Below are 27,704 nucleotides of genomic sequence, written 5' to 3' on the forward strand. Positions count from 1 at the left end.
TAAATTTGAAGGCTGAAAGAAGCCTTACCAAGAACTTTCAAAGGAGTGGGAACTATTCTCCTAAGAGAAGCCTCAGGATAGCAATTAGGAAATGAAGACAAAAGCAAAGCACTGAAAATCTACTGATATTCTCTACTGAGGGACAACCGACCACAACAAGGAATTGGTTTCTTGTGGTCGGAGTGCAAAATCCTGCAAGTGTACAGTCTGTAATGACAGATATCAGGCAGAATAGTAATCAAGAGAAACGTGGAAAAAAAAAAAAGACTCTGGGTTTCTGTACCTACATGTATGGCTTCAGCAGCTTTAAGAGGGGTGGTAGCAAGTCAGTCTTTCTTGTGAGCCTCAGTGAGGGAGCTGATTCTAGGACCTTCTACTACTTGCAAAGCAGAAAAGCACACAATGTCCAGGTATAGCCAGAAGAATATGCTGAACTTGGCAATGACATGTTAATTCTACTCCATATGTAGCTCTTGAATATGGCACTCATACAAGATGATACATATATATTTTTCTTTTGAGACAGGGTTTCACTCTGTGCCCAGACTGGCATGCAGTGGTGCCATCACAGCTCACTGCAGCTTTGATCTCCTGGGCTCAAGCAATCCTCCCACCTTAGCCTCCCAAGTGGCTGAGACTACAGGCACATGCCACACGCCGGGCTAATTTTTTATTTTTTTGTAGACAGGGTCTTGCTATGCCGCCTAGGCTGGTCTTGAACTCTTCAACTGCAGTCTTGACCTCCCAGGCTCAAATTATCTTACATAGGCCTCCCAATGTGCTAGGATTATAGGCATGAGCCACCATGACAAGCTCCGGATGGTATTCTTAATTCAGTTCACAATGTGCCCTCATCAGATTGCTAGTGGCCAGGAGTGAACAACTGAGTGACTCTAGGAATCAGGACACCAGGAATATGTTCCTAGAAAGTGAAGATATGAGTGGAAAACCTGGGTTGGATTATGAACAAGGCCCACATGTGTCCCAGAGTGGCCAGGGCAGGGAGCAGCAGCAGGTGCTGGTGAAAGGAAGGTGGATTACTGGGGCAATGCCCTGTCTTTGTGTCTATGGTTTCTTTGAGGGAAGTAGGTAAGTTTCAAGTAGCTGCTCTAGGTCAAGGTGGGGATAGGCACCTGGCAGCTCTTGGTTAAGGTAGGAAGAGCAACATCTCATGGAATGGTCAGAACACAAGCCATACTTGTGTTCTGGGACCTACTCCCTACCCAGGACCTGGGGCAAGGGAAGCTTGGTATCCCCTGCACACCCAGTAAGTGGTAATGTAACTGACTCTATTCCTCCAGTGGCAATTTGTCCAAATACACAGCTGAGATCTGAAGTCTAGTGAAATGGAAGACCACACATTCTGAAATGTCTGCTTTCTAGTTTTTCTCTGCTGCAGCTACAACACAAAGAAGAAAAGATAAAACTCAGTGCCATGGCTGCTTTTGCTCAGAAGGTGTCTCTCGGAGCAGAGCTGAACGCCCCTCTTAGCCATGCCCTCCTCTGGCCTTTAACCCCTCACCTGAGCTGCCTCTACACTCTGTCTCTCAACTCATCAGGGTCATTAAAGTTGAGTGTGCATCAGAAACACTTGAGAGGTTAAAACTTAGATTGCTGAGCTCCATCTTAAATCTCTGATTCAGTAGGTCCTGGGTAGGGCCTGATATCATGCATTTTTGGCAGGTTCTTAGGTGCTGATGTTCTGGGCACCGTATTTGAGATGCAGCCCCAAAAGGTTGACTTGCTTTACAGCTGGTGGTTAGAATCTTGATGAGAGAGCTTATATTAAAAAATGAATTGTAAACACCCATCTCTAGTGATTAGAGGGATAAAGCTGCCTGGGTAGGGCTTCCCTGTTAGACAATGTGAAAAGTAGCCCACGCAGCCTAGATTACTTTTTGGAGAAAGTAGATGACTCTATCTGCCACCTTATAGTTCAATAAACTGAGATGACAGATCAAGGAAGAACCAAAAATATATTCATACAGATTTTATTGACAATTTCAGTTGCTTGAAAGACTTCTTGGCTGGGCCAGCGTACAGGATAAAATAACTTGCAAATGATGACAGATGTGTTTACCCTATATTCTTTTCTATTTGGAATCAAAGCTTGTTTGGAGACCTGTATCATCACCCCAGTACAAACCTCTTGCCCTCCCAGCATGGCTGCCATAAATAATGACTCATATGCAAAGAACCAACCCCCAAGAAGGCACTCCTCCCATAAGGTGACACAGCCACACTTCTCAAGGGACTCCTGAGGGCAGAGCAGTAACACTGGGAGTTTGTCCTAAGTATCTTACAGTTGAGCAGAGGAGCTTCAGGGTAGCTGAAAGTGTCTCGTCAGTTTTACTTTTAAATTTTTTTTTTTCCTATTTACCTATGTGAGCAAAAAATTTACTACTGTAAAATTGAAACAATGAAATATACCCATAAAGGCTTAGATATACTCATAAAGGCTGTGTCTGCCATATGAAACCTGACTTCAAATCTTTACATTCCTCAAACTAACCTGATTATTCTGATTATAAATGCTATATCGTACATTTGCATTTATATAAAACACTACTTTTTTTTTTTCTATATTGTGGTTTCACATAAGATTTTTCTTTTCTTTTTTCTTTTTTTGTTTTTGAGACAGGGTCTTGGCTCTGTTGCCCAGGCTGGTACCATCATAACACTGCAAACTTGACCTCCTGGACTAAGGCAATCCACCTCAGCCTCCCAAGTAGCTGGGACCACAGTCTTGTGCTACCACGCCTGGCTAATTTTTAAAGATTTTGCAGAGATGGGGGTCTTGCCATGTTGCCCAAGCTGGTCTCGAACTGCTGGACTCAAGCAATCCTCCCACCTTGGCCTCCCAAAATGTTGGGATTACAGGCATGAGCTACTGTACCCAGCCAACTTTTTTTCCAGCTACTTAAGAAAACTGTGAAATCATTCCATTAGGGATAAAGCAAATAAACCATCAATGACTAGCTCCTCAAAAATGCTCTGAGCCTCCTGGGATGCTATGTCCAGGGTCTCTATTTCCATCTCATCACACTATCAACCACACATACCCTTAAGTCCTTTTAAACCTGACATTCCTTGGTTATTATGGCTGGGAGGCTAATTATCCCAGAGAAAAAGACCAAAAAAAAACCCCCCAAAAAACAACAACAAAAAACAACCAACCCCCACTCCAGCTGCTGACCACTTTCCTCAAGTGATCGTCTTGACGCTATCATAATCATCTTCTGTGATCAGCAAGGACTGTGCCACTAGGACTAATGGCCACCCTGGGTCTCTTTTTCTAAAGATTATAAATGACGGGCTAGAAAGGGCAAAGCAAATAATTGTTCTACCCACTAATAATTCCTATCAGGATTTTTTCCCTCAAGGAGTACATAGCTCTTCTTTCTAATGAAAAGGAAATTACAGAGATGGAAGAAAAAAGAAGTTAAAGAATACTGAACATATCTGAATAAAAACCCATTTTGTACTACTCAAGGTGATCTACAGATTCAATGTAATCCCTGTCAAAACACCAATGACATTCTTCACAGAAATAGAAAAATCCTAAAATTTGTATGGAACCACAAAAGACTCTGAAAGCTAAAGTGATCCTGAATAAGAACAAAAGCTATAGGCATAGGCATCACACTACCTGATTTTATAATTTTCTTTTTTTTTAAAGACAAGGTCTCACTCTGTCAGCCAGGCTTGAGTGCAGTGGCATCATTGTGGCTCACTGAAGTCTTGACCTCCTGGGCTCAAGTGATCCTCCCACGTCAGCCTCCTAAGTAGCTGGGACTACAGGTGCACACCAGCACACCTGGCTAATTTTTTTAGTGACAGGATTTTGCCATGTTGCCCAGGCTGGTCTTGAACTCTTGGGCTCGGCCTCCCAAATTGCTGGGATTACAGGTGTGAGCCCCCACACCCAGCCCACACTACCCAATTAAAAAAATTTTTAACTGCTTATTCTCCATAGAAGCCATCATTTTAACAGGAACTAGCATAAAGATCATGCAGTCTACTGTGAAAAGCTTGCTCAGAACTTCTAAGTGATATTAATTTGCATTCAGAATGTCTAGCCTGTAGGGATCTCACAGAACATGAACCGAAGTTACCTCATCTGTATCAAGGAGGAAAGAATACCAGAAAAGCTCTTGTGGGGGCTGAAATGCCATGTAAAGAGTGATTTCTCTCTTCTAGGTTATCTATTGTGGGGTAACACCTAGAGTAGTATCTTATTCATGATTTTTATACTCATTAAGGGAAACAAGGAATATAGCCATTCAAACTACACATGTGTAACAACACATTATTTACAAAGCAACTTAAGTTGGTTAAGTCTAATGGCAGGTGAATTCATTTTAGAAGCAACTGAGGGAATGAATTCAATTTGAATTTTTTCAAATGAAGAGAATGACAAAAGAAAAACCCAAAGCCTTGGAGACAGAAAATTCTGGTGCATTAGAATTTATAAAGACAAGGACAAATGGAAGTTTTAATTTCATCTGGAACTAACAATAGGCAGTAAGATTCAGTTTGCACCAGTCCCTTTACTGGACTGGCTTTAAAAAAATGGACTAAGAGACCAATGCCTTCCAGATGCACTATGGCCATTCACAAAGTCATCTTTTTCAGCAAGAAATTCAAATACTAAATGCAAACAGTTGTTTTTGTTTTTTGTTTTTTCTAAAATAGAGCATCATTGTTAGTAAAAATAGGTGAGAAAATGCTCTTTTCCCTCCTCTTTGAGACAGGGTCATGCTCTGTTGCCCAATCTGGAGTGTGGTGGCACCATCATCGCTCACTGCAGCCTCTAACCCTTGGGCTCAAGTGATCCTCCCATGTAGCTGGTACTATGGGCAGGCACATGCCACCATGCCTGGCTAATTTTTTGTAGCGATGGGGTTTCACCATGTTGCCTAGGCTGGCCTCGAACTCCTGGGCTCAAGCAATCCTCCTACCTTGGCCTCCTAAAGTGTTGGGACTACAGGAGCCACCGTGCCTGGCCAAGTTTAATTAAATATGTAAATTAGGGGAAAAGCTCCCCCACCCCCTCCCTTTTTTGGAAAATCTGGGGAAGGCTCCAGAGCTATCCTGAATCTGAAGCAGCAATCTTTACAGTCTGAGTCTACCTGGCAGGGGCCAGATGTCTCTGGATAGTCTAGGTTAATGGCCTCCTCTCAATCAACTTGGCTATCAGAATGATCCTTTGGGAAATTTGTTCCCATTATCTGGATGCTGATGTCTGAAGGCCATAAATGCCAGACAGGCTCAATTTATTTTAAATGATTTTTCCTTTAGGGCCACATGATTGCAATTTATAAAATGTAATTCAAACAACAGATTTAGAAAATACTCAAAAAGGAAAATACATGGCAGATCTTGACCAGCGAAATATCAGACAGGTTACAAGTGGAAAAGACTTAAGTCTGTGTTTAGGAACCCTCACTCCTCTTACTCAAGCAGATTGCTCGTGGGAGGTTCTCTGATTCCAACTCTAAAATGCTTTGGCAAATACAAGAAATAACTAAACATGGATCAAATGAATCCATTTGCCCTACCCCTACCCCCAGTCTTCTTTCTCTTTACTCCTAATTCCTGCCCTCTCATGTGTTCTCAAACACTAAAGGGACTTTGAGTGCCATTTTCTAAATAAAAATTCTCATGATCTTGACTGCATCCTAATGAACCTCAAGGAGTGATTATTCGATGAAGAAACTAAACTGTTTTTATGTAATTGTTATCTGAAATCGAGGTTGGTGGTATCCCAGGATTTTATTATTTTTTTTATTTTTATTTTTATTTTTTTTTGAGACGGAGTCTCGCTCTGTCACCCAGGCTGGAGTGCAGTGGCGCAATCTCAGCTCACTGCAAGCTCTGCCTCCCGGGTTCACGCCATTCTCCTGCCTCAGCCTCTCCGAGTAGCTGGGACTACAGGTGCCCGCCACTACGCCCGGCTAATATTTTTGTATTTTTAGTAGAGACGGGGTTTCACCGTGGTCTCGATCTTCTGACCTCGTGATCCGCCCGCCTCGGCCTCCCAAAGTGCTGGGATTACAAGCGTGAGCCACCGCGCCCGGCCCAGTATCCCAGGATTTTAAATCCCCGTTAAGCATAATCCCAGCGAACTGAATTATGTTTAAATTCTTGAAGGCAAGAAAAATTTCCAAGAAAATCAAAAAGGAAATCTGGTTTCCAAAAAAGCCAATACCCTCTCTAAGCCACGCTGCCCCTCTGGGGTCAAAATAACTCAGAAGTCAGTAGCCCTGTGGTAGAGTCCGAAACTTTCTAACCAATGTGTTCTCCTCTAGTATTCACTATGTCCCCACTCTAGGTTCCTAGCTGTTTATGATCAAGCAAAAGAAGTAAGCTTACCTAACATCTCTTCTTTTAGTCTTTCATTACGTTCTTCAATTTGCTTAGGTAATCTCTGAGGAAAAGAGGAGAAACAAGGGTTGGTAAAAAAAAAAAAAAAAAAAAACCTTTGCCTTTATTTTGAATTTAAGAAACACGAGAATCCTAATGTGGAAATAAGATCAAGTTAAGTGTATGTCTATGATCCTATTACATAAAGAAAAAAAAAACCCAAGTATTTATGTTTGTGGTATTTATGTGCGCTACATAAAGACAAAAGTTCTGTTTGGGCCAGGTGCAGTGACTCCTGCCCATGTTCCCAGCACTTCTGGAGGCCGAGTTGGGAGGATCGTTTGAGCTCAGGAATTTGAGACCACCTTGGGCAACAAGGCAAAATGCTGTCTCTACAAGAAATACAAAAATTAGCTGGGTGTGTTGGCATGTGTCTGTAGTCGCAGCTACTCGGGAGGCTGAGGTGGGAGGGTTGCTTGAATCTGGGAGGTTGAGGGTGCAGTGAGCCATGACTATGCCACTGCTCTCCAGCCTGGGTGACAGAGACCCTTTCTCAAAAAAAAAAAAAAAAAGTTTTGTTTGGCTGTTTCCAGTTCTTAATAGAAAGTCTACACTAAAGGAGGGCATCAGTACAAATTTAACAAATAAATATATACAGAAAAAAGTCTGAAAGGATACATATCAGATGTTTACAGTGCTATATTTGTCTTTTTAACTTTTTTAAATTCATTTGTATTTTTTGTTTTTTTAAGACAGAGTCTTGCACTGTTGCCCAGACTGGAGTGCAGTGGCACAATCTCAGCTCACTGCAACCTCCACCTCCTGGGTTCAAGCGATTCTCCTGCCTCAGCCTCTTGAGTAGCTGAGATTACAGGCATGTGCCACCACGCCCAGCTAATTTTGTACTTTTAGTAGAGACAGGGTTTCTCCATGTTGGTCAGGCTGGTCTCAAACTCCTGACCTCAGGTGATCCGCCCTCCTCGGCCTCCCAAAGTGCTGGGATTACAGGCGTGAGCCACTGCACCCAGCCTGTTTGTTTGTTTTTAAGATACAAGGTCTTACTCTGTTGCCCATGATGGAATGCAGTGATGTAGTCACAGCTCACCGCAGCCTCCAACTCCTGGGCTCAATGATTTTCTCTGTCGCCCAGGCTGCGGTGTGGTGGCATGATCTCAGCTCACTGCAACCTCTGCCTTTTGGGTTCAAGCAATTCTGCCTCCCGAGTAGCTAGGATTACAGGTGTGTACGACCACACCCGGCTAATTTTTTGTATTTTTAGAAGAGACGGGGTTTTGTTGTGTTGGCCAGGCTGGTCTCGAGCTCCTGGCCTCAAGTGATCTCTCCTCCTCGGCCTCCTAAAGTGCTGGGATTACAGGCAAGAGCCACCGTGCCTGGCCTCCTATATATCTTGATAAGCTCCTCAAAAGCACAGAAATGGAATTTAATTGTGTCTGAAGGGATTATTTAGGACTCACTGGATAGCAACACAAAGAATAGAAGGAAAAATATTTTAAAAATTTTAGGTTTTACCATACAAGCTTCTCTTGCTTGATGTATTGATGGATCTTTTTCTAATATAGATTTATAGTCTTCCAGGGCTTCATCTAGCTTGTCCGTCTTCTCATACAACTCTGCTCTCCTCAATATTGCCCTGATATAGCTGGGGTTCAACTGAATTGCTGTAAAAAAGAGAAGAAATAATTTTTATCACAAAGAAAAACGGCCTACATATCTTTGGCTATATCAGATTCCTTTATCAATCATCCTCCAAGGATACGAAAGGAAGAGTCATTTGTCAAGTGTATACCTGACGCTGGAAAACTTTTTCTATAAAGAGCAAGATAGTAAAGATTGTAGGCTTTGTGGGCCAGACAGACCATCTGTGTCACAGCTCCTCAATGATACTATTGTAGCACGAGAGCAGGCACAGATAATATGTAAACAAAAAAGGTTAGGTGTGTTCCAATAAACTATTTATGGACACTAAAATTTAAGTTCACATAATTTTCACATTATCATGAAATATTTTTCTTTTGCTTTCCAATGATTTAAAACTGTAAAAACCATTCTTAGCTTTTAGGCTATCAACAACAGGTGGCAGGCTGGATTTGGCTTGTGGCTGTAGTTTGCCACATCCTGGTCTATACTCCAAGTCCTGGTTTTTGCCTACTTGTCATTTACCCAGTCCAGGACAGGCCAGAACAGAGTTCAAGTGCGCAGTGAAAGAGTGAGAGAGAATTTTTTTTTTTAGACGGAGTCTTGCTCTGTCGCCCAGGCTGGAGTGCAGTGGTGCAATCTTGGCTCACTACAACCTCCTCCTCCCAGGTTCAAGCGATTCTCCTACCTCAGCCTCCCACATAGCTGGGATTACAGGCATGTGCCACCATGCCTGGCTAATTTTTGTATTTTCAGTAGAGATGGGGTTTCACTATGTTGGCCAGGCTAGGTGAGAGAGAATTTGAAGATACAAATTAAAGAGTTAAGGGAAACCAATCTGGTGGCAGACTATCATTCTCTTTTCTAGGTCTTGAGTACTAAGATTATATTTCTAGTTAAATCCTCACTGTTCCTTCAACCCTCAAACTACTGCTCCAGCACTATGAGGTGGTTGATGCATAATATCTTTTCCTTTATCCAGCATCAGCTGCCCTTCTAATAATCCTTTGCTATGTTTTGGTTCAACATACTGCATTTCTTCTAATTTCTTCCAAGTTGTTTCTTTTCCTATTAGAAAGCAGTGCTGGCTGGGTGCGGTGGCTCAGGCCCACAATCCCAGCACTTTGGGAGGCCGAGGCAGGCAGGTCAATTGGGGTCAGGACTTTGAGACCGCCAGCCTAGTCAACATGGCGAAACACCATCACTACTAAAAATACAAAAATTAGCTGGGCGTGGCAGTGTGGGCTCGTAATCCCAGCTATTTGGGTGGCTTAGGTGTAAGAATCAGTTGAACCCAGGAGGCGGAGGTTGTGGTGAGTGGCAATTGCATCACAGCACTCCAGCCTGGGCAACAGAGAGATAACACTCTGTCTCAAAACAAACAAACAAACAAACAAACAAAAAAGCAACGTCTTGGCTCTAGAACTTTTTTCTTTTCTCATAATCTATCCTTAATTTTTAAAATCATGCTTTCTGTGAACATTTATTTAGTACTTAATATATATGTCCAATGTAGTATGTCTCTGGGCTGTAGTGGTAAACAAGACAGACAGAGTCTGTGTTCCATGAAGCCTTATGCTACTCTAGTAGGCAAGAATAGACAGGTATATAATTTCAATAGTCATAGTACTATAATGCAAAATAAAACAAGGTCATGGAAATGCAAGTGAAGCAAGAAATGAGGTAACTTCAGAAAGTGGTCTCAGAATATGAAGAGGGACTATGTGAGAGAGGCCAGCCATGTGAAAGGCTAAGAAGGAGCATGCCAGGAAGAGGGACCAACAAGAATAACTGGCATGTGAGTTACCAGGCTGGGGACCAGAGGCTGAAATGTGGGGCCATGGAGGACCTTCTTGGCCAAGGAAGGGAGTTTGGACTTTTTCCTGAGTGTGATGAGAAGCCACTGGAAAGTTTAAGCAAGCTTCAGACATACCCTTATTTACATTTTTGAAGGACTGCTTTGGCTATAGTGTGGGTGGGTGGGGCAAGACTGAAAGCTGTGAGATCAGCTGGAAAGCTAATGCAGTGGTCCAGATGAGAGGATGTTGGCTTGGTCTAAGCTGGAAATAGCAGAGATGGAAAATAGCAGCCGGATTAGATTAAGTATCTCTTTAAATTTGAGCCCATGGAACTTGCTAATTAATTAATTAGCCATGTGGCATGAAAGAACAATCAGGGATGACTCCAAAGGTTTAACTTAAGCAAGGGAACGGATGGTAATGTCATTTATTAGAATGGAAAAAACTAACTGCAAATTTTGTGTGTGTATGGGGGCTGGGCACATTAAATCTGAGGTGCCTACCAGACATCCAAGAAGAACGAACAACTTTGCAGTGGGATGCAGGACACTGGACTACAGGGCAGAAGTCAGAGCTGAAGACAGAAACTCTGCCATATACATGGCATGTATTTATTAGTTTTATATTTTAAAATTCATTAATTTTGGCTTTTATCTTTATGAAAATACTCCTTTTGTTTCCCTTAATTGCATTTTTGTTGCTCCAATTTCTTTTTTTTAGATGGAATCTTGCTCTGTCACCCAGGCTAGAGTGTAATGGCGTGATCTCGGCTCACTGCAACCTCCACCTCCCAGGTTGAAGTGATTCTTCTGCCTCAGCCTGCTGAGTAGCTGGGATTACAGGCACGTGCCACCACGCCTGGCTAATTTTTGTATTTTTAGTACAGACAGGGTTTCACCATAATGATCAGGCTGGTCTCGAACTCCTGACCTCATGATCCACCAGCCTCAGCCTCCCAAAGTGTTGGGATTACAGGCGTGAGCCACCGTGCCGGGCCTGTTGCTCTAATTTCTTAGGTTAAAAAATCCATGCATTTTCCTTCTGTCTTAATTTAACTTTTAAAATGACAAATAAAAATTGTGTATATTTATGGTATATAACAAACATAAATATAACATAACATGTTTTGAAATATACACACAAGGTGGAATGGCTACATTGTGCTAATTTATAGACAGTATTTAAAGCTTCAGAACTGAATGAGATCACTTAGGGAGAAAATACAGAGGGGAAAAAAAATAACAGGGTCCCATGCTGGACTAAGATCTAGAGACTTCCAAAATGTTGAGGTTGACATAAAAGCTAACAGAGGAGAGTAAGAAGGAATAGCCAACGAAGCAGGGAAAAAACGAATAGAGTTCATTAAATTTAAGAGAGAATTTTAAAGGAGAAAGGAATGATAAACTATATTAAATGCAGGTAAGGTCAAGTAAAGTTAGGCTACAGAAGCAACTACTAAATTGAGCAAGATGAACCTGCTGATGACCTTTACAAGATGGGTTTCAATGGCATGGATAAAACAAATGCTCCATGAAAGTGAAGTAAGGAGAAAACAGGAGAAGACAAAGTAGAGACAGCCAAGTATAGACAATTATTTCAATGAAAGGGATCAGATAAATAGTACAGCAATTGAAGGGGAATACTGGGTCAGGAGAAGGTTTTCTGAAAGAACCCTAACCTTGAGCTGGGGGCAGTGGCTCACGCCTGTAATCCCAGCACTTTGGGAGGCCAAGGCAGGCAGATCACGAGGTCAGGAGTTCGAGACCAGCCTGGCCAATATGGTGAAACCCCGTCTCTACCAAAAATACAAAAATTAGCCAGGTATGGTGGCATGCGCCCATAGTCCCAGCTACTCAGGAGGCTGAGGCAGAAGAATTGCTTGAACCTGGGAGGCGGAGGTTGCAGTGAGCCGAGATGGCACCACTGCACTCCAGCCTAGGTGAGAAAGCGAGACTCTGTCTCAAAAAATAAAATAAAAAATAAAAAAAGTTAGCTGGGTGTGGTGGCATGCACCTGTAGTCCTAGCTACTTAGGAGACTGAGGTGAGAATGAACTCAAACTTTATGTCAAGGATGAAAACCCTGGAGCGCCAATATGACCTCGGAAATAAGCTAAGTTCTTTGCCAAGGTTTATGAATTGAGAGAGGGGAGACAGACAGAGAGAGAATTGAGAGAGGGGAGACAGAGAGAGAGAGAGAGAGAGAGTGTGTGTGTGTGTGTGTGTGTGTGTGTGTGGAGAGTAGGGGATGTCAGGGGCTCTCGATAAAAACAAACTATATTGATATAAATGTAATTTGCCTATGAATACAATGCATGTATCCATAACGACCATGTCTAACCACATAAATATTAGTTTAGGCAAATCCAAAAATAAATGTGGAAAACACTTTGGTTGGAAAACACTTTCTTCTCCTTTCCCTCATTTTCTAGGCAAGGCTCCTACACTTCAGGCTGCAGCTGGAAGTAAACTGTTTCATATGGAAATGAACTATTTCTTACAATATACCATGCTAATCATGCTTACGAGGCATTTTTTCACCATTTGGTTACAGAGAAAGAAGCTCTGAAAACCAGCAGCTTGTTCCTAATTTAAACTTCCCAAACCCACACATCCTCACACAAAGGAAATAGGTTAAATAACTTCCTCCAAACAAAACAGTACATTCAGAATTAGTTCCAGTCCAACTTGGTAACAGATCAGAAGTGGTCTTTTATATTATAATATAGAAACAGTTTCATTCAGATACTATAAGGAAATACCAAATATAAAGAAAAGAAAGCCAGTAGAGAGGGCACTAAATTAATTAAATAAAAAATTGGAGTGTCAGAGGCATCTGAATCAGAGTGGCTCCATCTTGAATAGGGGCTGGGTAAAATAAGGCTGAGACCTACTGGGCTGCATTCCCAGGAGGTTAAGGCATTCTTAGTAACAGGATGAGACAGGAGGTTGGCACAAGATACAGGTCACAAAGACCCTGCTGACAGAACAGGATGCAGTAAAGAGGCTGGCCAAAACCCACCAAAGCCAAGATGGCGATGGAAGTGACCTCTGGTCATCCTCACTGTTCCCTAAATGCAAATTATAGTGCATTAACATGCTAAAAGACATCCCAACCAGCACCACAATAGTTTACAAACACCATGGCAACATTCAGAAGTTACCCTATATATTCTAAAAAGGGGAGGGACCCTCAGTTCTGGGAAATCTCTGCCCCATTCTTGGAAATCTCATGAGTAATCCACCCCTTGCTTAGCATATAATCAAGAAAAAACTGTAAGTATACTTTACTGAGCAGCCCACATTGCTGCTCTGCCTATGGAGTAGCCATTCTTTTGTTTCTTTATTTCTCTAATAAACTTGCTTTTTCACTTTATGGACTTGCCCTGAATTATTTCTTGTGAGAGGTCCAAGAATACTCCCTTGGGGTCTGGATCAGGACCCCTTTTTGGTAACAGCAGGGGAATACATGCTTAGTGTGACAGGGGATCTATGTAACATATAAGGTTCTCTTCCACTCTATAATTCTCCCAGAAACTATTATCCAAAGAAGAAAAGCTAAAAAAATAGAAAACACAAAAATAGTGACTTGCTAGAAAAACTTCTGAGACTAAGCCGCAAGAAAAAGTGATTATGTATATTCTCCACATGAAGTTGGTGAGAAAGGCAAGGCACCTGTCTGGCCTATCAGGCAATTTTCGAAAAACAAAACAAAACAAAAAACCCCAAAACACAAAAAAACTGTAGTGACCCTATGTCTGAGGTGTCCCTATAAAAGTTAGTGGGGTGATAAGACCTTAATAGAACTTAGATACTATATAGCAAAGGCTTGATTCATTCTGTAGAATCTGAAAGGGTAAAAAAAAATGATGTGAAGTAGGTTTGGAAGAATTATGACACCTGAAAAAGGCTATCAATTCACTAACAGAAACTGTCCCTCATCACAGTTGTCCCCCTTCTCAAAATACACAGATCCAAATGCTCTAACAGCAGCTACGATCTTCACTTTGAATCTCAACAGAAAGTAATTCAGAGACTACAGGAGGTAAATTCTATTCCATGAGTTCTGTTGCCAAGAGAGCACTGAAGTTTTCTTTTTTCTTTTGGAGACAGGGTCACTCTGTTACCCAGGCTGGAGTACAGTGGCATAATCACGGCTCACCACAGCCCCAACCTCCTGGGCTCAGGTGATCCACTTCAGCCTCCTCCCAGTAGCTGGGACTACAGGGGTATGCCACCACATCTGCCTAACTTTTGTATTTTTGGTAGAGACAGGGTTTTGTCATGTTGCCCAGGCTAGAGCACTGAATTTTTCTTCATGTATTTACCAGTAGAGGAGAAACTGATTGAACTATCCATTCAAAAGCAGTTACTCTATTACATAGTATCTTTGAAAATAATTATAAAGTCACCTCTTGCAAGGCCCCAGAGGAAGGGTACACATGTACAAGTGCACACGTGACCCAAAGCCCCTCTGTCTGACATATTGCTCCTGTATGTTAACATGTAATAAGATAATAAAGCTGTACCTTTGCTGCAGTCATTGATGGCCATTTCTTTCTTGTCCTAAAAAGAAAAACAGTATTAATATGTATTGCCCTAGTTTTATTTTAACGGCCCAAAGGCTTAATGACATGATCTGATCACTAATAACTGCTTATGGAGATACAGAATGGTTTTCAAAGAAATTACGTAAAAACCTGAATGTTACTTCCAAGACAAAATTCAAAATTAACATGGGGATGGCTCTGATCTAAAGGCCTCCTGGTAACACTTATTCAAGTCGCTTTTTTCTGAAAATGTCTTTAAAGATTGTTCTAACTGACCTATTACATTTGCAAGACACTTTACATTAGAATGCTAACATTGAGAAACTTTGTGACCTAAAACAGGGCAAATGACTGACACGTGAATAACTGAATAACCCTCCTCTCTGGCTAGTGGTTATACTATCATACCCCAAAGTGGTATATTTCAGAAAGTATACAGATGCTCCATCTACAGACACACAGTGTGGCTTGTCATGTAGTCTCAGTTATAAACCTTAATTTGTCCACTGATCAAACAAAAATACACAACTCTTAAACAAAATATCTAACTAATTGAACTTTCTGAATCTAGAAGCATGACACAGCGGAAAGAACACTGGATGTCAAAGAACTGAATTCTGGTCCTGGCTTTGACAATAACCTGCTCTTTAACACTGCCCATTCTATTTTCCTTCTCTAGGGCTCAGTTTGTCTCATCTAAAATAGGAGCAGGGTAGACTGGATGTTATATAAGATGTCTTGCAGCTCTAAAATGTCCATTTTCCTGAAATTAGGAATTTTTGTATTACAGAAATAAGTTATTTCAAATAAGTGTTCAATATTCTCACAATGCCTACTGTAGCAAATACTAAATATTTTGCAGAATATTTCACAGCAGTGTCAGCCAAACTGTTTCAGGATTCAATCAAAAGCAGTTTCAGGGCTGGACGCAGTGGCTCATGCCTGTAATCCCAGCATTTTGGAGGACCAAGGTGGGCGGATCACTAGAGGTCAGGAGTTCGAGACCAGTCTGGCCAACATGGTGAAACCCTGTCTCTACTAAGAATACAAAAATTAGCCGGGCGTGGTGGCGGGTGCCTGTAGTCCCAGCTACTTGGGAGGCTGAGGCAGGAGAATTGCTTGAAACCAGGAGGTGGAGATGGCAGTAAGCCGAGTTCATGCCACTGAACTCAAGCCTGGACAACAGAGCAAGACTCCATCTCAGAAAATAAAAAAAAAGTTTCAGGATGAAGAGTGATGACTTAATGAGTGTGGGGTATCCTTTTAGGATGATGGAAAAGTTCTGGAACTAGATAGTGGTGTTGGCTGTATAACACTGTGAAGGTATTTTAATCCACTGAATCGTATATAGTCATGCACTGTATAATGACGTTTCAATGATAGACTGTGTATAAAACAGTAGTCCCATAGAAGTATAACAGAGCTGAAAAATTCCTATCACCTAATGACATAGTAGCCGTCATAACATCATGGCATAACCTACTACTCAGGTGTTGGTGTGATGCTGGGGTAAACAAACCTACTGCACTGCAAGTCATGTGAAAGTATAACACAGGCCGGGCATGGTGGCTCATGCCTGTAATCTCAGCACTTTGGGAGGTCAAGGTGGGCGGATCACCTAAGGTCAGGAGTTCGAGACCAGCCTGGCTAACATGGTGAAACCCCATCTCTACAAAAAATACAAAAAAATTAGCTGGGCATGGTGGTGCACATCTGTAATCCCAGCTACTTGAGAGGCTGAGGCAGGAGAATTGCTTGAACCCGGGAGGCAGAGGTTGCAGTGAGCTGAGACAGTGCCATTGCACTATAGCCTAGGCAACAGAGTGACTCCGTCTCCAAAAAAAAAAAAAAAAAAGCATAACACATACATAATACTTGATAATAAATGGCTGTTATTGGTTTATGTATTTACTATACACTACTTTTTATTATGTTAAGAGTGTACTCCTTCTACTAAAAAAAAAGTGTACCGTCAAACAGCCTCAGGTAGGTCCTATAGGAAGTATGGAAGTATTCCAGAAGAGGGCATTGTTATAATAGGAGATGACAGTTTCATGTATGTGTTGCTTTTGAGGATCTTCCAATGGGACTAGATGTGGAGGTGGAAGACAAGTGATACTGACGCTCTTGATCCTGTGTAGGCCTAGGCTACTGTGTGTATTTGCATCCTAGTTTTCAACAGAAAAGTTTAAAAAGTAAAAAAAAAAAAAAATTATTTAATAGAAAAAAGTATATAGAATAAGGATATAGCTGGGCTCGGTTGCTCACGCCTATAATCCTAGTGATTCGGGAGGCTAAAGCAGGAGGACCACTTGAGGCCAGGAGTTCAAGACTAATCTGTGAAACACAAGACCCCATTTCTAAAAAAATTAAAACCAAACAAAATTAGCTGGGAGTGGTAGTGCAGGTCTGTAGTCCCAGCTACCCAGCTCCTGGAGAGGCTGAGGTGGGAGGATCGCATGAGTCCAGGAGTTCAAGGCTGTAGTCAGCGATGACCGTGCCATTGCACTCCAGCCCGGGCAACAGAGCAAGACCCTGCCCCAACTCAGAAAAGGATATAAAGAAAATATTTTTGTAGTTGTACAACATGTTTATGTTTTAGGCTGTTATTACAAAAGAGTTTTAAAAAATTTAAAAGTTTATAAAGAAAACAAGGCACAGTAAACCAAGGTGATTAAAGAAAAATTAAAAAAATAAATTTAGTGAAGCCTAAATGTAAGATGAAGTCTACGGTAGCGTAATGTCCTAGGCCTTCACATTCACTCACCACTCACTCACTGACTCACCCAGAGCAATTTCCAGTCCTGCAAGATCCATTCATGGCATATATGGTATATGTATGTGTGTGTGTGTATACATATGTGTGTGTGTGTATATATCTATATATATAGATGCACCATTTAAAAAATATTTTCTACTGCATTTTTACTGCACCTTTTCTGTTTAGATACACAAATACTTACCATTGTGTTCCAACTGCCTACAGTATTCAGTGCAGAAACATGCTGTACACGTTTGTAGCCTAGGAGCAATAGGCTATACCATATTGCTTAGGTGTGTAGTAGGCCATACCATCCAGATTTGTGTCAGTATACTCTATGATGTTCACACAATGATGAAATCATCTAATAACACATTTCTCAGAATGTATACCCATTGTTAAGTGACTCATGACTGTAATATGGCCAACTTTATGTTATCTGTATTTTACCACAATAAACAAAACAAAAAAGGTTTCAGGGTCATCTGGGACCTTTTTTTATTTCTCTTTCAGTGTTCAGCATACCAGTTCAAATATTAAAAACTCTAAGAAGTCCTAAAAGTAAAGAAATCTGTGTAACTTTATATAAGTCAGTATTTTTCCAACTTATCACATTTCTGTAAGTCAACGACACACAATTTCACAGTTTCTGAAATAGAAATAAATCTTTACAATTTATGTGTACAACTGTTGTGGTGGTATTCTTTGTGTGCCTAGAAGTGATTATTAAGCTGTAGTGCATCTTATCCACTGTCCTCCTCAAATCAAGGAATTATGGAGTTTTATTGCAGAAACTTTTGTTTGAGGCTGATAGTCTGCTAATACTTCAGAGGACCCAGGTGTTGTCTGCTGCTTACAATGGTAGTCCCCAAAGTGGAGTGTGTGGAAAAAAAAAAAATCACAACTTTACCATTCTTTCATAATTTTTATACATAGGTAGGTATATATTTATATAAAACAATATACATAATATATAATGACAAATGTACGCAATATATAAGGACAAACAAATCTAACTATACATATAAAACAATGTATACAATGTATAAGGACAGTAGTTAAAAAAAAAAAAAGAGAGAACCTATTCTTTTAGGGCTCTGCTCTTGTGTAGCTAGCAAGACCTAGAGCTGAAACTCTGCCCTAGCTCCAGGTTACCTTTTCTCTCTCCAGATATGAAATGTGAAGTGTGGCCAGGGGCGCTGAGTCAGGGATGCTGAGCTTGCAAACCTGCCTTTCAGAAATTCTTCGTCTTTACCTCTTAAAGCAGTTAAACCATCATTTCCTTGAAAAACTTAGAATATGCTCCTTAAATTTTGTCAGGGTACTAATCCTAGAAGTTATCAAGTCTCTCATTTTAGAGTCTTCATAAAGTATTAAAAATGCAACTTAAGGCCAGGGACAGCGGCTCACGCTTTGGGAAGCTGAGGTGGGCGGATCATGAGGTCAGGAGTTCAAGACCAGTTTGACCAACATGGTGAAACTCCGTCTCTACTAAAAATACAAAAATTAGCCAGGTGTGGTGGTGGGCACTTGTAATCCCAGCTACTCAGGAGGCTGAGGCAGAAGAATCGCTTGAACACGGGAGGTGGAGGTTGCAGTGAGCTGAGATCACGCCACTGCACTCCAGCCTGGGTGACAGAGTGAGACTCCGTCTCAAAAAAAAAAAAAAAAAAAAAAAAAAAAAGGAATGCAACTTAAAAGAACAGAAAACTTCACCAACAAAACTATTCTTTGAACAGGAAACAATCATAGAGCAATGCTCTTTTGAGTTCTCCTCAGATGTGACAGAAAAAATACTAGCAAGACCATACATTTTCCTAACTCAAGAACCAGACTATTTATGCGACCCCAAACCTAGAAATATCAATAACTTGGGCAACTGTGGAAACAAAGAATCCCAAATCCCAGGAGCCAAGTGGGTATGGTGCATTTCCTCTGATACTGAAGGCGCATCCTTGATCCTATTTCACAATGACAATGTCTAGTCTAAGAATGTGGCAAAATGGAGAAGCAAATCCAAAAGATCAGAATTTTCCAGGTAAGTGTAAAAACTGTTAAGATGTTAATTCTGATTGCTGGTGGGATACATTAATGAATATTGTTTTAAATAAAGTTAAACCAATTGTTTTGTTTTCTCTAATACAAAATGTTGGTTTGTGTACTCTAAAATTATTTCTTCTCTCATGCCACATGAAATACTCCAAAAATACTCTGCTTTGAAGATTGAATCCTATACAAGTTCTGGTAAAAAAAAAAAACAAACATAACCTTTCTGCATGTCCAAGCATTCAAGCACCCACCCCCCAATCCCTGCCCTGGGGCCTTTAAAACAAACAAACAAACAAACAAAAAAAACCTTGTCACCTAAAGTGACTGTGGTAGAGGCATTTGACAATTTCAGACAGTATCAAAGAGATATCTGATCTAAACAAACAAATGAAAACACTGCCACTCCCAATCTTGAGCCAGCATTATGGTTGCTTAAAGGTATGTTAAATAACCTATCCTTTGTACTTTGGATGTAAGTAGCCATAGTTTAAAAAGTGGTATTGTTTAAAAAAAAAAAAACCCACTCTCATTTCAATCCAACAATTATGAAGACTAAATAGGAAAATCAGACAAATCAGAAACAAATCTAACTTTTTTTTTGAGACAGAATTTTGCTCTTGTCGCCCAGGCTAGAGTACAGTGCACTGCAACCTCCGCCTCCAGGGTTCAGCGATTCTCCTGCCTCAGCTTCTTGAGTAGATGGGATTACAGGTGCCCACCACCACACCTAGCTAATTTTTGTATTTTTAGTAGAGATGGCGTTTGACCATGTTGGCCAGGCTGGTCTCGAACTCCTGACCCTCAGGTGATGCGCCCGCCTCAGCCTCCCATAGCGCTGGGTTTATGGGTGTGAGCCACTGTGTCTGGCCCAAATCTAACTTTTAATACCATCATGGTTTAAAACAAATATATTTGTACTCTCATCTATTCCATACTCACCTTGTTATACTAGGTTCTCAGTCCTTTAGAAATATAAAATGTTTTTAAAGTTCCTTGACATCTATTTTGCATTTAAGGGTACCTTTTTCCCAGCTGTTGGAGATTTCTCCAAGTGTTCATACTCTGAGCAGAAAAGTCAGAATCCTGGGAATAACCGTCTTTAAAGATGCTTTAAAGCCCAGAGTTTTTACCAGTGTTTCCCTGTGCCTTTGCATGTTTATCTAGAATTCCAGAGGCTTAAAATAAGGATCTAGAGCTATTCTAGGACATGCACTGCTTGGCTCATTGCTTCATTAACCTGCCCTAGTTTAGCAAAAAATTTGCCAGCCCTCCTTCCCTGAAGGTATTCACTGAGCTACTTTAATGGGGAATGTTAACAGTAATCTCACTCAAGTTTTTCAAAAGATTTTCTATTCTCCCCGTGGCCTTTACATCAGGGAAATATATGGGCAGGAAAAGGGAGGCAGCAACCTCTATGCTAGTTTCTGGAGAGAAACTATGGTATGAAAAGACTGCAAGTCCATGTGCTTTTTAAAAAGAAAAGGTCAAAGATACATACCTGTTTCATCCTTGCTGCAGCTCTATTTGAAAATAGAATCGACCTCTCTTTTTGGAAGCAGGATGGGCACATTTCAAGGGCTCGACTATAAGAACTTTCAGCTTCTATATAATCTGAGGATAAGATAAAGGATGAGTAGTCATTATGATTTTATTCCTGATACTACTATATTCCACAGGATCTCAGAAGCACTGTTTTCCATTCATAGGATGAAGGTTTTGAGTTAAAAGATGGTCACAGTCTATTAAGTCTGGGGCAGTAAAACTCATTTCCTCTTTCCTTCTCTCTTTAAAGGAACAGTGCTTGCTTGTGCCAATCTCACAGGCTGTGCTTGGTGAACTGACAGCTGAACATGCTGTCAGTGACAAGCCCTCAATACTCAGGAGTCCTGGCATTCCCTCAATGTTCAGTTTTCATTTGGCTGGGCAATTCAGAAAGGAGTTTTCAAAGGAGGTTAGAGAACTGGACAGAGGAAAGAGACTAAACTCTGGGATCCGTGGCCTGAGATAAAGAAAAAAATTATACATATTTGTTTTCATTAAATCTGCTGTGTTTTTTATACAGTCAACCTGGCTAAAACGGCATCGGTGAAATGTTTGAAGAGAGACATTTGATAGAACTAAAAGGAACAATGTAAAAATCAATATTTAAATCAAGACCTTAAAAGAGAAAATGGTGAAAAAGAGAATTATGGTCAGGATACTAATAGAAAATTGCCTATGTACTCCTTTCTCAGGTTTGAAATATTTAATATTAACATATAAAAAATATGCTTCCAAAACTAGAAGTATTTATTCTATTAGAAAAAAATATTAATGATTACTAAATCAATATATAGGCAAAAAAAACCCCTAAAATCTGAAATCAGGTAATAGGGTAACTTTTGGAAAACAGTAAGAAAAAAATCAAAAACCTGAAAATAACAAGTGGAAAATGTTAACACTCCTAGATTTCTAAAGCATATACACTTCAAAATGTGACAGAAGACTTTTGCTCTGAGATCAAATAGTTACCCCAAATTATCAGAATGAACCCCACCAACTTATTTCTAAGCAAATGTAGAACATGCAGAAGGACATGAAGAATCTCCCTACTTAAAGCATCCAAAGAAAATGGCACATGAAAGAGCAACCTTTCTGAAGCAGTTTGGAGAATTTAAAAAAAAAAAGAAACAAAGAGCAACTAAAGGACAGGCAGCCCTAGGCCATACCAGAGCAGTCAGGCCACTTTCACAGCCCTACAGCAAGTGAGGAGCAGGGACTCTGCTTTCACAGCAATGCAGCACATAACCTTTAACATTCCAGGTTAGTGTTTTCCAAAGCAAGAGCTCAAGAGTTTTACCCCTGATTCTAGACTAACAGATAGTGGATTACAGAAAGACTATGCATGTGCCAAGAGACAAATGGTAACTTGTCACCATCAGATGAATAATTTGGCCTGGTTAAAAACCCAAAATGCCAAGGTACTGGGAAGCAACACTGTATTGTGAAGTTTGGTTTTGGGGTTTCTTCAAATGTTCTTTGGGGTTTCTTCACAGACTCTACAACAGGATGAGGAGTCAAGATGACCAGATTATCAGTGCTGAAAGTTATCTTACCTCCTTTCTTAAACTGTTCATTTCCCTCCTCCTTTAGTCTAGTGCTCTCTTCTCTTCTTTTCTGAAAGACATCAGAGAATTACATAATTTCTCACAATATTATTATAAGGGAACAAAAAGGTGAGCTTTCCTTATGCACAAGTCTATTTAATAGGCAACAGTCTGACTTTTGAGAACTGGATCAGTTTCACCAAAACCTTGTACAGTGAGAGAGGAAAAAAACACACATGACTATCGGGCTAATTATCAATTGCATTCTTGACATTTAAAACAAAAAACGTAGGTTTTCTTGGCATGTCCTTTGCTTTCTGTTTCTATCTTTTGCATGGAATGATAATTACAGTATCATTTAATTTCTACTTACTCAGAAATGAAACTAAATAACATACCCACTGGTGTGCATACCAGTGTAAATTCAAATTCTAGCTTCTAGTACTTACTAGTTATGTGACCTTGGACAAGTTTCAGAATCTTTCTAAGCCTTAGTTTCTTCATTTCAAAAATGAAGCTTTAATAGTATTATGGACTACTGTTTAATGGATTAATGTAATAATATACGTAAAGCTGCCCATACAGTGACTAGCAAATAAGGGCTCAATAAATAAGATATTATTTTCTGTGAAATAAGTACTTTAATCCTTATAAGAACCCTTCATGGTTTGTGTCATGAAGGAGACACAGTATGCTAGGAGAGCACATTCGTGGGTACAAGCCATGTCTGTAGGATTAGGGCAGTATACTGTTAGCAGGTGAACACAGGAAAATGTGAAGAAACCTAAATAAATAAGTCTCTCTTTTCTTAGCTTATTCAAACTCAGAAACTCACACAGATGGCCAAAAACTCATCGAACACAAAGGCTGAGAGAATGTTATCCTGCAAAGCAAAGTAGACACATGCTGAGTGTGTGCACTTTTTTGTGGAACATCTTAGCAATATAACTGGCACAAGCCAAACCAGAAGAGTCTGTCTGCCTGCCACCTTTTGACAGTGCTTTGAAACAAAAACAAAAACCCCCAAAACAGAAAATCCACCAAAGTCCCTTTAAAAAAAAAAAAAGAGAGATAGGGTCTCACTATGTTGCCCAGGCTAGAGTGCAGTGGCTATTCACAGATGTGATCAACACACACTATAACCTTGAACTCTCGGGCTCAAGTGATCCTCCTGCCTCAGCCTTCTGAGTAGATGGGAGTATAGGTGCACACCACTGTGCTGGGCTCTTTCCTCCTTCTTGAAGCTTCTGATTAAGTAATTTCAAAGGGAGGAAATAGAGTTAGCAGGGTATTTCATGCACAAGAGAAGCCTGGAACCTAAACAATTGGTCCTTTTAACATGAGGAACTGATATGGTCTGTGTCCCTACCCAAATATCCCCACGGGTCAAGGGACGGACCCTGGATCATGGGGGCAGTTCCCCCATGTTGTTCTCATGACAGTGAGTTCACTCTCACGAGAACTGATGGTTTTCAAGTGCCACACTTTAAAACCATCAGCTTTCCCTTCACTTTCCACCATGATTGTAAGTTTCCTGAGGCCTCTGTAGCCATGTGGAACTGTGAGTCAATTCAACCTCTTTTGTTTATAAATCACCCACTCTCAGGCAATTCTTAATAGCAGTGTGAAAACGGATGAGTACAGGAACCAAAATAAAAATATTCTCTCTGGAAAAGATTTGTCAATATGCTATTGATGAGACCGGGTATTTCCCAAATGTCCTATTATTACACTGTAGATTAAATAGAGCACTTGATGAATCTCAATGAAGAAACTAAAATGTAAGTATAGAGTGAATCTAATTTTTGTGGTATGTACTATGTGCCAGACACACAGCAGGTACAAATAACAATTCATTTTAAGATATAATTTATCTGAGGGAAGGGCTATTCTAAAGGAATTCAGAAAAAAATAAAATATAAGAATATGGCCATATTTACCTAGTACTACCCATAAGAAAGATGCTTAGATTGTAATGATCTCTACTGTATTGATTAGGGTTATTCGATGCAAGCAAAAGACTGTCTTAAGCAAAAAACTTCAGGGGGCAGGTTTACTGGAAAGATATCAGTGCTCACAGAATCAATGAGAGGCTTAACGAATAGGCTTAGAAAGCAGGTAGAACTTGGCTGGGCGTGGTGGCTCATGCCTGTAATCCCAGCACTTTGGGAGGCTGAGGTGGGCAGATCATGAGGTCAAGAGATCGAGACCACCCTGGCCAACATGGTGAAACCCTGTCTCTACTAAAAATACCAAAAAAAAAAAAAATTAACTGGGTGTGGTGGCAGGCACCTGTAGTCTCAGCTACTCCAGAGGCTGAGGCAGGAGAATCGCTTGAACCTGGGAGGCGGAGGCTGGAGTGAGTCAAGGCCGTGCCACTGCACTCTAGCCTGGAGACAGAGTGAGACTCGTCTCAAAAAAAAAAAAAAAAAAAGCAGGTAGAACTCAAGGAGGCTCAGTTAAGAAGCAGAATGCATGAGTGTCTTTTAGTGAAAGACTTGCCAGGACAGGGCTGCAATGACAGCAAATCAACTCTAACCATTCCATTGTCTTTGCTTCACTCAATCTAGATTCAAGGTCTTGGTCAGAAGCATCTAATATACCAAGCATCGATCACAAGCCTTTGTTATCAGAAGATGAAGTGAGAGACATGGGGTACTGCCACTCAACAAGATTACAACACAAGAGAATTCCTCCAAATAGGAAGGGGTGTTGGATGTTGGAGAGCCAAGACAACATAACGAATTCAGTTAACAGTTATTTAAAAAACAAATTCTTTAGAGAGGGGTTAAATCATCAAGTTACTAGAGCTTAATGCCCATCCTTTAAGAGTTTTCAATTTCTTTAGCACTGACTGTAAATCTTAAGCTACTTTCTGATCTATAATCTTCTCTTCAGAGTCAACTCATTAGGAATATTCTATGAACACAGATGAATCAATCAGACTGCCGGATCAGGCTCTTGTGAAGTAAGCGTGTGTGTGTGTGTGTGTTCGTGTTTTAGGAGACCAATCATTCTTTGGGAAATTTATAACATCAAGTTCCCAATGGGCAAAGCCACGTCTCAAGTATCCAGAAAGGAATTAGTGCTAAGGGCCAGCCTGAGCAGCCAGCTCGAGAAATACTCACCATGTCTTTATTTTTATTTTCAGAGACAGGGTCTCCTTCTCTTGCCCAAGCTGGAGTGCAGTGGCACCATAAGAGTTTACTGTAACCTTGAACTCCTGGGCTCAAGTGATCCTTTTGAGTAGCTGGGACTATAAGCAAGCACCACTGCCCCTAGGTAATTGTTTTCTGTTTTTAGTAGAGATGGGGTCTCACTGTGTTGGCCAGGTTGGTCTTGAACTCCTGGGCTCAAGCAATCTTCTCATCTCGGCCTCCTAGCGTGTTGGGATTATAGGTGTGAGCCAGTGTGCCCAGCCCTCATCTTGCCTTTATAACTTGAAGGACTGAAAGTTGAGGTAGCAAAGCGAAAGGCTCCAGAATGTAATTCTGAGGTTATTCCTTTTTTTTTTTTTTTGAGACAGAGTCTCACTCCATCACCCAGTCTGGAGTGCAGTGGCATGATCTAGGCTCACTGCAACCTCCGCCTCCCAGGTTCAAGCGATTCTCGTGCCTCAGCCTCCCGAGTAGCTGAGTTTACAGGCATGCACCACCACACCTGGCTAATTTTTTGTATTTTTAGTAGAGATGGGGTTTTGCCATGTTACCCAGGCTGGTCTTGAACTCCAGGCCTCAAGTGATTCGCCTGCCTTGGCCTCCCAAAGTTCTGGGATTACAGGTGTGAGCTGAGGTCAATTATTCTAAGTAAGGCATCCTATTATTTCAACGGATAAATCACAACCCAGTGGCCCACTTAGTAAACATTGAAAAAGAACTGCTGCTTCCCTCTCCATAACAGATTGTGCAAATTAAGAGTAATGCAATTATCAGTATCATGCTGAACATCTCCTTGGAAACAGCTAAAAATAGCACTTTGAGGAGAAAGTTGAACTATTTCCTAGCTGTGCTGAGACTGAATTGATGATCCCAGCACAAAGACTGGAGTTTTTTCTGCTGAATACATTCTTCCTCCAAAGGATGACAGGCATATAGTACAATATTATTGGAATCCAAGGACAGATATGATAGATAGTGTATAGGTCTTCCTTAGCGTGCTAGGTGCCAGGAGCATTCATACATACGTGAGCCGGCAGTGCTGATATTCTGCAGCACTATCAGAGGAAATTCTTTCCAGGTTCTGTTCTATGAACAGAAGCTTCTAATGTGGTTAAAGCCCTTACATACCTCCACAATGCCTTTTAACACATTCCAGAGAGGCCTCACAGGGAAACATCTGATCTTGAATTATACTTAAATGGAAACCAAAGAAATTTTATAGGGCTCTTTACTCAGTCCTTTCTTCTCCATCACCGAAAACTTAGGGGGAAACAGTGACATTATCCTGCATTGTAAATCATCACAGGAGCTGCCAAGGAGAGCCCCAAACAGCCAATTCTCTCAATGAATGGAGTTTATTTCAACAGTTACTACCACAACTGTAAACTTCTCAACTTGGTATTCAAAATTCATTACAACCTATACTAGTACAGCGCTTCACTGCTGAAAATCTGCTGTCACATACATTGGCTCATTTGTTTTTCAAGATAATTTTGAGAGGTGGGCACGGAGGTCTTGACTCATTTTACAGATGAGAAAAATCAAGATTCAGAAATCTCTTTTTCACACTACATCAAGCTTCTATTCCAACCTACTCAACCTATATAACACAAGTCCTCTCTGCTAGACAGTCTGATCTCACTATTGTCTCTCAAAGCTTACCATGCTTATCCCTCATTCCATTTGTTTGCTTATGTGTCCCCCATGTCCTTCCATGGAATAACTCTTCCATATCCTCCTCCCAACTCTCTAACACCAAATTTTCTGTAGTTTTTAAAGTCTAGTACAAACCATAGCTCCTCCCTGGGGCCACCTTTCAGTTCTTTTCTCACATTATCTTTCTTTGAATGCAGACTGTACATACTGCTTTTAATTTTGTAATTCAATTCTGCCTCACAGATTGTTTTAAATCATAAACACAATAAAAGCACTGCAAAAAATTTGGAGTGTTACTTAATGCTTAAATGGTTTCATGTGTTATAGAGCGCTTTTTGGCCCTCAGACCTGGGCAGAAGAGGCTCCTGTCAAGGCCCTCCTCTCTGGTGGGCCCCACTCATATCCCATATGGCCTTTCTAAACTGTGCTCCAGGTACTGAGTTCTCTAGGATTTCCAGTTCAAGCCTCCCTAGCCCACTTCCAGGATCTGCATGGGCATTTTACCTGGGTTTATTCTCCCAAGGGTGAACTTTGTTGCAGGTTTACATAATATTCCAGGTGTAGTATTCTGTACTTTGCCCACCTTAGATCTTGCCATATCTCCAAGGAGTCCTAGATCAATTTT

At 40.8% G+C, this 27,704-nt stretch overlaps 1 protein-coding gene across 2 annotated transcripts in view; it reads right to left on the reverse strand.

Annotated features, from left to right (window-relative positions):
* The window catches only part of TTC1 (tetratricopeptide repeat domain 1), a 56,867-nt gene that overhangs the window by 8,669 nt on the left and 20,494 nt on the right, over positions 1–27,704 (reverse strand). For both annotated transcript variants that reach the window (XM_012505036.2, XM_003268600.3), the window contains exons 3-7: positions 22,275–22,335; positions 20,678–20,790; positions 14,349–14,385; positions 7,897–8,045; positions 6,376–6,430 (exon numbers count right to left, since the gene is read on the reverse strand). In XM_012505036.2, the coding sequence (XP_012360490.1) occupies positions 6,376–6,430; positions 7,897–8,045; positions 14,349–14,385; positions 20,678–20,790; positions 22,275–22,335 (415 nt within the window). The remainder of the gene's footprint in view (positions 1–6,375; positions 6,431–7,896; positions 8,046–14,348; positions 14,386–20,677; positions 20,791–22,274; positions 22,336–27,704) is intronic.

Source organism: Nomascus leucogenys, chromosome 2 (assembly GCF_006542625.1).
Source record: "Nomascus leucogenys isolate Asia chromosome 2, Asia_NLE_v1, whole genome shotgun sequence".
Taxonomy (NCBI): Eukaryota; Metazoa; Chordata; class Mammalia; order Primates; family Hylobatidae; genus Nomascus; species Nomascus leucogenys.